Here is a 10,686-nt window from a genome sequence, read left to right as displayed (position 1 = left end):
CTCATACTCCCCACTTTTCACAAATCACAATCTCCATTACTCCCTTCCACCTTTCATTTTAGCTTTCCCATTTTCCTCTGAATCAACCCCATCAAACGCTCCCTAAATTTCCTTTACTCAAAAAAAAAAAAAAATGGGTGCTAATCATAGCCGTGAAGATCTGGAGCTTTCCGACTCTGAATCCGAATCCGAATACAGTTCGGAGTCTCGGCAAAGAGAAGACGACGATGAAGATAACTACTACTCTGACGCCAAAACGACGCCGTCTTCCATTGACAGTAAACAAAACCCCAAAACCCCATCCTCTTTAGACGACGTTGAAGCTAAGCTCAAAGCCCTAAAGCTCAAATACAACACTCCTCATGCTAAGGCCAACAATCCCACCGGTAAAAACGCCGTTAAACTTTACCAACACGTCGGATTCAACACCGCCAATTCGAAATGGGTCGTCTCCGATAAAGTTGCGACTTATTCGTTCGTCAAATCGGGTAGTGGTGATGAGTCTGATGATGAAAATGAAGAAACTGAGGAGAAAAGTTTTTGGGCTTTGCAAATTGGGTCCAAAATTAAGGCTAAGGTTGATGAGAATTTACAATTAAAGGCTTTTAAGGACCAAAGGAGAGTGGATTTTGTTGCAAATGGCGTTTGGGCTGTGAAATTCTTTGCTGAAGAAGAGTACAATGCATTTGTTGATAAATATCAGAGCTGTTTGTTTGAGAATACTTATGGGTATGAAGCAAATGATGAGAATAGAGTTAAGGTTTATGGTAAGGACTTTATCGGATGGGCGAAACCTGAAGCTGCAGATGATTCGATGTGGGAGGATGCAGGGGATAGTTTTAAGAGCCCCGAGAAGACGCCTTTGAGGGTTAACCATGACTTGCGGGAGGAGTTTGAGGAGGCGGCGGTTAATGGGGGAGCTATTCAGAGCTTAGCATTAGGTGCATTGGATAATAGTTTTCTTATTAGTGATTCAGGTATTCAGGTTGTGAGGAATTACAGTCATGGGTTAAGTGGAAAAGGCGTTTATGTGAATTTCGATAAGGAAAGGGCTAATACTGTAGCTCATTCGACTCCTAGGAAAGCTTTACTGTTAAGAGCTGAGACTAATATGCTTCTCATGAGTCCAGTGACCGATAAGAAGCCTCACTCTAAGGGCTTACATCAGTTTGATATCGAGACGGGGAAGGTTGTTAGCGAGTGGAAGTTTGAGAAAGATGGAACTGATATCTCAATGAGGGATATTACTAATGATAGCAAAGGAGCTCAGATGGATCCCTCGGGGTCGACTTTCTTAGGGTTAGATGATAACAGGTTGTGTAGGTGGGATATGCGTGATCGACATGGGATGGTTCAGAATCTTGTCAATGAAAGTACTCCTGTTTTGAATTGGACTCAAGGGCATCAGTTTTCGAGGGGAACTAACTTTCAGTGTTTTGCTACCACTGGTGATGGATCAATAGTTGTTGGTTCACTCGATGGAAAGATTAGATTGTACTCGAGCAGTTCAATGAGAATGGCTAAGACCGCTTTTCCGGGTCTTGGTTCTCCTATAACTCATGTGGATGTTACCTATGATGGGAAGTGGATATTGGGGACAACTGATACTTACTTGGTGTTGATATGCACCTTGTTTATTGACAAGAACGGAAGTACTAAGACAGGTTTTGCCGGTCGCATGGGGAATAAGATTTCCGCTCCAAGATTGTTGAAGCTAAACCCTCTTGATTCACATATGGCTGGAGCGAACAAGTTTCGCAATGCTCAATTTTCATGGGTATGAGTTCTCTCTTCTTCTACCCTTTTGTGTTTATTTTGTAGCTGTAAATGCAACAAATACTTTGACTGTCAAGCTTATTTCTCTTCGTTCATACTTTATACATAATAAATTTTGCTTAGTTAATGCTTTAAGGTGTTTGTGACATCCATATTAAGTGTCCAAGTCCTTCTCTGTCTTATAGTAATACAACTCCCATATCATATGTGATGTATTTTATATTCAACCAAAGTTGTAGGACGTGTCAACAGCTATAAAATGTAATATGGTTTGTAGCTCTAGAGAGTCTAGAGTCAGGACATCTTTGATGATTTTTATCTCTTGCACTAATATAAATTGCAATTTGAGATCCACCACATTTAACTTGGTATAACTTTCCTTAGTTTGGTAAAGCTTAAGTTTTTTTCCTTTTTGTTTAGCTTTCTTATTGAAGAGGAGATTCTGCATTTGTGCACCTTTATCTCGAAATACATGCTCTTTTGCAATGCTTGCTTTGAGATGGACATGCTTTTGGAATTCCTATCAAATAATTGAGAGAGTTTGGTTGTGATGAGATTTTGCACTGTTCATTCTTTTTTTTGCCAATTGTTCTTGATGAACTTTAGCTGATAAGTTTTGTTCAAGCATCGAGTCTGCTTTAGATGGTTCATAAGTCATGTTGGACTGGATTTAAAAACGACTAAGATTTAGACTATGAAGTTCTTTTGCTCTATCAACTCATATATAGTGATGTTAAAAACTCAAGTTAGGGAGAGGAGAAGGATAAAACAAAACTACCTCATCCTATGAGGAGCTATGCTCTTAAATCTCAGACTGACATCACTTGGTTGGGGAGCAGTATCATACTTGATTTAACATCCTAGATCCAAGTCCAACTATAGAATAAAAATGAGAAAGCCTAAACTGCAGCTTGGAGAACAATAAGTTATGCAGGGAATAGAAATATTTCCTGGATTTGACATTCCTCATTGTTTACAGGATAATTCCACATTTTCCTGGAAAGCTAAATCCAAAAAGATAAAATGCGCACCCCTCCCATTAGGAAAAGGAAAGTAGGACATAGTCTCTTGAGTCGATTTTATGCAGAATGCATCCCATTTTACCGTTTGAAATGGTTGATGTACTTCTACTAGTGTTTATATTGCGAAAGTATAAAAATTGGAATTCATTGTACAATTCAATTTATGCTGACCTGTAATTACTTCTCCATTTAAAAAAAATCAACTTATGCTGACATGTACTGTTTTATATATTACACAACTTTATATACAAATTTCATATATCATTTTATTTACTTACTTTATTGCTACCATAATAATAGGATATTCGTGGATAATTTCTGAATCTTAATGCTTAAACTGTCAAACTATGGCACATAAAGTGAGTGGGAGTGTTAACTATAAAGTTCACCAGTTTTCTACTCCTGGACCTTCTTTTTGGTTTTGTTTTCTTCCTCAAATCGATGACTAGTCAGATTACACCAAAAGAGGATGACCATGTTAAGCTTTGCAAAGTTCATGCTACTTGAGCGAATCAAAAGCTAATCAGCCTAGGAAATTTATGAACTAGTAATATTCAGTATCTTATGCTGAAGATATTAGTTGACTTGGTTTGCCTAGTCCTCATCCTCGATTCTATTTAGCCCCTTCTTCTCATGCATGTCAACTACTCAATTGACTCATAGCTCTTGTTTATGTATTGGAAACTTTAACCATGTGTATCTTCTGAATATGGGGAGAAATAACTCACATGCTTGCTGAAACGAGAAAACCAAAATTAAAATAGAGTATTTCTATCGTATGAAAGTTTGTGGTCATGAAGGAGGTCTCACTTACAATGCTGTAAGTGCATGTGGTGTCTAATGCTCTGTTGCTGGAGCTCCTTCAGTATATGTATGGGACCAGTTGTCTTTTCATCTGGAGTCTTAAATGCGTTGTGGATGAAGTTTTTGCCAAATATATTGCTTCTTTTGTCTTACCCTATTATCCCTTTTCAAGTAAATCTTTCTAGCATTTGTTGATATAAATTGCGGATTGTCTTGTTAATTTTGTACTCGTCCGATACTCATCTTCTTAATGTGAAATATTTTAGGTCACTGAGAATGGGAAGCAGGAGCGCCACCTCGTTGCAACTGTTGGGAAGTTCAGTGTGATATGGAATTTTCAACAGGTGAAGGATAGTTCTCATGGGTGTTACCAGAATCAGGTGGGGTTGAAGAGCTGCTATTGTTACAAGATAGTTTTAAGAGATGACTCTATCGTAGAAAGTCGATTCATGCATGACAAATTTGCTGTAACTGACTCTCCTGAAGCACCCCTGGTGGTGGCAACACCCCTGAAAGTTAGCTCATTCAGCATCTCTAGTAGGAGATTACAAATTTGAACATAGTCATTTTGTTCATGTATGCAACTTTATAGGTATATCTGGACCAGAATTAGTGTCCCTTGCACTAATTCCACATCTGCAAGCCATTTAAAAACTGACGTCAAGTACAATGTATTACTTTAATTTGAAGACCTGCAAAAGCTGTCTTCCAATTTCTAGGTATCCCCAGTGTATTGTTGTAATAACTGAAAGGAGCGGATCTCTCTTGATGATTTCCGGTGATTTGCATTATTGCTGTTACCTTTGGACACATCCCTTCAGATATGAAACTATTAGGCTATTTTCTTGATGCTATATGATTAGTTTGTGAGGTATTCCTTATGCACTTTCCCGGACTTTGTTACAATTTGACTGCAAAGAACCTGTGGCTGAGAAGAAGAGAGACTGAGCCCCTTCTATCTTATTTGTAATGCTAACTGCTAAGTAGCCAACTTCTGTGTATCATTTGAATTATGATCATTTGCTTATTGCCTCATGACCGGTGCCCACCAGTTGGGTTTGTTGTGAGAAGATGATAGGATAAGGTATGGATATTGTAGTGGAAAGTAGCTTCCAAATTGTTCCTCTGGCTGTATAAAGCACTGATATCGGCCTGATAAAAGAGGACATTCGTTAATGCTATGCAGAAGCAGAAGATTCAAGTTTAGCGAAGGTTAACATGACTTTCATTTGGGGCAATTTTTTCAGAGATTAAAAACGGTTCAATCAGCTGGTCCTCTTTTTTCAGTAAGTTTCAAAGTATTGAATATTGATTCATTCTCATAACCTTAGGACGTTAAAGAAAATTTAACACAATTAAGACTATATGGCATAAACTAGAGGAGATGGATGCAAGCAGGCAATGATAGGCTGTTTGTAAAGTAAAAAACTTCTGATGATGGTATACAATTTAATGCCTTTCAAATGATACAAATTACTCACCCAATCTTTCATTATTCTGTACAAACCAGTCAGAAAAGAAATAGAAGCCCGCACATGAGCTTAACTTATCAAATCCTGCCAGCTTCTTGGATATTTGACGGACTACACTATTTAATTACAGAATCACCAAGTTGATGTTACAGCCAAACCAATAACAATCTTATTCTCCTCCTATAAAATGCTATCAATCGAGTGAATGAGAATTAATTTAATATTGTACATGTAAAAGAATACTCAGTATGTACATATCGTGAAAGATTACCCTTCCGCTTTATCAACTGACACAAACACCCAAAAAAATTGGAGAAATAATTGTTAAAAATGACAAGATATAGTAAATGCAAAAAGCATCAGGCAGACTTATTGGCCTGTGCTTTCCTTCTGCCTAGAAACATGAAGATCCTTGGGAAGAAGGACCTCTTCTTTTTCCTTGGAATCTTCACATCTGGAGATGAATCAGCTTCGGTGCTGCTTGTTAGCGCTTGGGCTTTCGGACTTGTGCTGTTATGAGAAGCAGCAGCCTCGGGTGCACTTTCAGAAGTCTTTGATTCTTTACTCTCCTCAACGCTCATTCTTGGGCTCCCTGTTGTAGGTGGAATGGATTCACCAGCTTTCCGTCTTTGCTCATGATCCGCTCTCCATTTCCTTAGCTCTTGCTCTACAGCCAACTTCCCTTCCTTGGCTTTCTCGGCCTTCTGCAATGCAACTTCTAGAGCTTCCTTTCTTTCAGTTATCTCGCGATTAACCTCCTCCAGCCTGTTTAGACTTCTCAGCTCTGACTCCTTGGCTATATCTATTTGGCTAATAGCAGCAGTCACCTTCATGTTAGCTTGCGCCTCCGCCTCATGCGCCTGCTTGCTGAGCTCAAAATACTCCTGCACAGAAAGAGTTACTCCAGCTGGCTCCTCATCATTGGTTCTACTTCTTTGAGCTGATTCACTCTCCTCCAGAGCAGTGATAGCTGCTAGTGCCAACTTCTCTCCAGCTTTCGCAGCCTCTATCTCCTTCTTTACTGCAAGTAATCTACTTTCTACGGTACTTGCTCCAGCCTTTGCCTGCTCAGCTTCTTCCTTTGCCTTATTCAGATCTAAACGTGCCATTTGAGCAAGTGATTTTGCACGATCAGCTTCTTGGGCTGCCTCTTGAAGTTGCTTGGGAAGCTCTACCATCTTCTCTCTTGCTTCTTTTTCCTTCATCTGTGTAAGAGCAATCTCTGACTTTGTCTTGCTCAACTCAGCTTCAAGAGATGCAACAGCAACTGATGCTATTCCTTCTCTCTGTTGGATCATGGCTAGTTCTGATTTTTCCTTTTCCAATTCTGCCTTCAATGAAGTTGCTGCCACCTTCAAGAAATTTACTTCAGTCGTAGCTTTCTCGATGTTGAGTTTCACTTCTTCTAGTTCCCTCTTAGCTGTGGTCACTGCTGCTTGTATCTCCACATGAGTTCTTTTCTCTGGCACCGACAGTTCGCTGCAGTTCAGGTTTCCTTCTTCATCAGTCTCCTGCTTCAACTTTGATTCCATGTAAGCAGCCAACTCAGCTTTGAGATCCTGTAGCAAAGCTGAAGCAGTATCTAGTTTTCCTCGGAGATCCTTTGCAGACAGAATTTGCTGGTTTAGCTTGTCAAGCTCCTCTTCAGCCTGCTTCAGTTCTTTCTCCCAGATTAGAGCATCTTGTTCGCTTGCCGCAGCCGCTCCAATTCTGTGTTCCTCAGCCTCCAGATGTGCAGCATGTGCAGCCTCTAAAGATTCCTTTGCAGTGATGAGCTCAATAGTTAAATTCTCCAATGTCTTGTCAACTTCTTTCGAAGCAGAGACTGCTTCCTCTGCTCTTTTCACCGCACCATCTTTCTCAGACACTAATAAAGCATAATCTTTTCGAAGATCTTCTAACTCAGAATTTACAGTCTTTAGCTCAGAAACTGCAGCTGCATGCCTAGCCCTAGCAACTTCAAGCTGTGCTTTGGCTGCAATACTAACCTCATTACCGATCCCCTGCTCCATCTCCTCCACCCGAAGCTTGGCAAGTTCTGAATCCTGTTTTGCTTGTTGCTCTTCTTTTTGTGCTCTCTCCAGATTCAGCTTCAATTCTTCTATAAGTCTTTTAGTGCTATCTAGTTCCTTTAAAACTAGCACTTTTGCATCTTCAGCAGCCTGAGACAGTTTTTTATAAAATGGGATCTCCTCTTGTACTTTTGCTAGTTCTTGTTCAACAAGTTGCCGTCTCTGCATTAGCCAGGGGGAAAAGAATTTTAATAGTCAGGGGATAAAAACATTACATTGTGAAATTAATGGGATATTTAGCCAGGGGGAAAGATACTACTGTTCTTTGCAGATGCAAATATAAAGTGATTAGAATTATAGTGGTTATGAAATCTCCGACAGGAAAGTGGCAATCAGAAAAATAAAAAAAATCACACAGTATATATCTACCTCCACAGTTTGTACACGATGAGCCTTCCAGTCAACGATCCCTCCAAACTTGGAAACTGCTTGCTTCACCGATTCAATAGGTGCTGCTGTGTCGATATGGCCTTTGTTTATGTCGGATTTTTCAGGATGCTTAGGACTAGCAATGGGTACTGAGGTCCTCGCTGTGAAAGTGGAAGCCTTAGCTAGCGGGCGACCGATGTTATCTGGTGACAGTATGTGATTGTTATTTTCAGGTTTCCTCACTTGAGTTGATAAAGGAGGAGACTCACCCTCATCAATGTGGGTACTGCTAGGAGAATTATCTGGCTGACGACACGGTGAATCATTATTTGGTTCTACTTCTGAATGATTAGATTGTACGTGTTCAGAAAATCCCTTTTCTATTTCTGAATTATTAGATTGAACACGTTCAGAAGATTCCTTTTTGTTTTCCTCTTTTACGGGAGATGTCTCTGAATTCACGGCTAATATTGATGAAGAATCTTGCTCAGCTTTTGGTCCATCAGATGAATCATTTGGTTGGTTATGAACCTTACCATTAGCACCCATGTCCAATGCTGGCTCCAACATTTCACTTGGTTTTGCATCCAATGTGGATGACACATTGGATTCTCCGAGAGCTGTTGTATTTCTATTTGCATAAGGGTCTGCTTTCAGATCCTGTAATAATTGAGGTGAGGCTTCCAGCTCAACCGTAGGTGTATCAGAAGCCATTTGAGGAGTTCCTGTTTCCAAAATATCACTCACTCCATCAGACTTAATGGGGGTGGCCGACATTAAATCAGATTTAATGGGCGCGGCCGACATTAAATTTCCTTCTGGAGAAGTCGGACTTTCTTGCAGTAATAAGCTGCGAGAGGCCTCTTTTAAATGCGCTGAATCATCCACGGCTGCCTCCTGAATTTTGGAGCTTTCTTTTTCGCTTGTATGTTGATTTGTTTGAGCTGCATTATGTGATTGATCCTCATTCGGAGAGGAGACCTTTGGTTCATGAGACGATTCTGGAGGAGCACTTTCCTTCCTATCTTTAGCATCTTCCATTCTTAATTTAAGAACTAAACTGAACCAAGTGGGGACCTAGAAATCAAATAATCACAGAATAAGTTAGGAGATGCAGACCTACCTTAATTTAACAGACGTAACATGCAAAATATATCTTCACGCACAAGACTAGATCACCTATTCTATCGCATCCGTAGAAACTGTGACCATTTTCTTAATTAAGGAATATGATACAAACAACAACAATAACTGCACCTTAGTTCAAGATAAGTTGGTGTTCACCATATGAATCCTCTTTGAGACGACGACCATGTTTCTCCATTTAAACTCATCTCAAGCCAATATTATATAAAATAAAAATAAAAAGTACAAGAAGTTATCTATATTTTCGACAGGAATATGAATCTCTGAAAAGGCTAAAAGACTCCTAGAAAGCATAGGATCTAAAGTACTAACAAGACTAAAACATACTCCCAATATCTAGAGGAATCATAAAGATACACTTATTTTACGGCACAAACCCCACGTATGGGATTTCATTGGGTTTGTTGTTGTTATTTTACGACTACCTCAACCTTCCTCCTATAACCAAACTTGGAACCAGCTATATTTTGCAAATTAAAGCCATCTATGCTAAGAATAGGATTACCCCATTTTATTTTATTTTTGATAAATGAGGATTACCCCATTTCCAAACAGCTTCATTTTTGATTTAATCTTTATCGGAAAATACACCTTTTATTAGGATAAAATTACAAGTTTCATACCTTCAAAAATCAAAATAAGGAATCATCAAACAGGAATGTCGAGCCGTTAATCAATACCTGACCACGAACATAAATAATCCCAAATCCATTATTCGACAAGAATACAATCTGGAACTCAAGTTTATAAAACCCAGCTATACACATTCTTGATTAAATAGGAGTTTAAGAACCATACAACAGAATCTCCATCTTAAGCTTCACTTACATCTAATCATTTCTGGGGTATACAAAGATTGCTCCTTTATCACCAAATATATTATAGCAGAAAATAAGAAAATAATCTGGCACTCAAATTTATAAATAAATCCCAGCTAAACACATTCTTGATTAAATAGGAATTTAAAAACCAAACTACATTAGGCTTCGTTTACAGCTAACCTCTTCTGGGGTATCCGAAGATCACTCTTTTATTACGAAATATATCATAGGAGCAAAACAAATGCTCATGATTAAAAACTAAATACAACAATTAATCAAGAAACATAATCATGTCTTAATGGCAGATTAGCATATAAAACTCATGAATATTAGCTGATTAAAAACCACCCCAAAAGAGAAAATAAAGAAGAGAAAGAGAGGAACATTACCAAGAATCGACAGGAAATGAGAAGAGACTACAAAATGATGTCTATTTCTCTTCCCCTCTCCCACAATGTATGTCTCTGTTGGTATTCTCCGAAAAAAGAGAATAAACAAAAAGATACACAAAAATATAGGGTCCAAAATTCACTGTAAAACAAAAAGAAATGAAAAACGGAGAGAAGTGTTCCTTAAAAAAGGAATAAAATATAGATTGAGTGAGGAGAGGAGGTCACTGTAACACGTGGGTGGAGCCTGCCCCTCTTGTTTTCGTGTTCCCTCAAATTCAATAAAACTTTTTCCTCTCAAAATTCTGTCTTCCTTTTATTATTATTATTATTTTTTTTTTGTCTTTTTAACTTTTAAAGTAAGATTGAGTTGTAATAATTGAAGAGGAAATGAAAGAAGAGGGGATGAGATGAGATTTGGTGTATGAAACTTTACACCTAATGATTTAATGTGAAGTTACAATTTCAAATCTTAGTCCGGCCCCTACCTTCTGTATTAAATATATTGATTAATAAATAAGCTTGTTAATTATTTTTAAGAAAATAGAAATTTGAGGCCTACAAAGGAGGAAAAAGAAATTGGTGTAACTGAAACTAAAGCCACTAATTCATACGTTCAATTTTATATCATCTGTGTAAGATCTTGAGATGAATTTATTATAAGCCAATAAATAATTTAATTACCCAAAAAAAAGTGTGCTTTAGAAAAGAGGAAAAAGAAGTTAGTGTAAGGTAATATTAAAACTACTAGTAGGTTACAAGTTACAACTTCATTCTTTTGTGTCTGTATTAAAATTTATATTAACTTACTATAA

General features: G+C 38.2%; 2 protein-coding genes across 3 annotated transcripts; one reads left to right on the top strand and one right to left on the bottom strand.

The window, feature by feature from the left end:
* On the top strand, positions 1-4,480 carry LOC107798418 (protein CYPRO4-like). The gene is made up of 2 exons (XM_075232594.1): positions 1-1,777; positions 3,869-4,480. The coding sequence occupies exons 1-2, from the start codon at positions 134-136 to the stop codon at positions 4,157-4,159; spliced, it is 1,935 nt and encodes a 644-aa protein (XP_075088695.1). The 5' UTR covers positions 1-133; the 3' UTR covers positions 4,160-4,480.
* A 796-nt stretch (positions 4,481-5,276) lies between these two features.
* Positions 5,277-10,026, bottom strand: LOC107829379 (protein WEAK CHLOROPLAST MOVEMENT UNDER BLUE LIGHT 1-like). 2 transcript variants are annotated; one of them, XM_016656846.2, is made up of 3 exons: positions 9,872-10,026; positions 7,516-8,592; positions 5,277-7,308 (listed from the first exon to the last, which is right to left on the bottom strand). In XM_016656846.2, the coding sequence occupies exons 2-3, from the start codon at positions 8,554-8,556 to the stop codon at positions 5,434-5,436; spliced, it is 2,916 nt and encodes a 971-aa protein (XP_016512332.1). In that variant the 5' UTR covers positions 8,557-8,592; positions 9,872-10,026; the 3' UTR covers positions 5,277-5,433. The 2 variants fall into 2 exon arrangements, with proteins under 2 accessions (XP_016512332.1, XP_075088694.1); XM_075232593.1 differs by lacking the exon at positions 9,872-10,026 and adding an exon at positions 9,285-9,351.
* Between the last annotated feature and the right edge of the window lie 660 nt (positions 10,027-10,686).

This window comes from Nicotiana tabacum, chromosome 16 (genome assembly GCF_000715075.1).
Source record: "Nicotiana tabacum cultivar K326 chromosome 16, ASM71507v2, whole genome shotgun sequence".
NCBI lineage: Eukaryota > Viridiplantae > Streptophyta > Magnoliopsida > Solanales > Solanaceae > Nicotiana > Nicotiana tabacum.
The sequence above is the reverse complement of the archived record's forward strand: the minus strand, read 5'-3'. Positions and strand labels throughout refer to the sequence as shown.

Coding starts and splice junctions, on each gene's coding strand:
- LOC107829379 (XM_016656846.2), bottom strand. CDS start 8,556: ATGGAAGATGCTAAAGATAGGAAGGAAAGTGCTCCTCCAGAATCGTCT. Junction 7,309..7,515: donor ATCGTGTACAAACTGTGGAG/GTAGATATATAC, acceptor TGGCTAATGCAG/AGACGGCAACTTGTTGAACA.
- LOC107798418 (XM_075232594.1), top strand. CDS start 134: ATGGGTGCTAATCATAGCCGTGAAGATCTGGAGCTTTCCGACTCTGAA. Junction 1,778..3,868: donor GCAATGCTCAATTTTCATGG/GTATGAGTTCTC, acceptor GAAATATTTTAG/GTCACTGAGAATGGGAAGCA.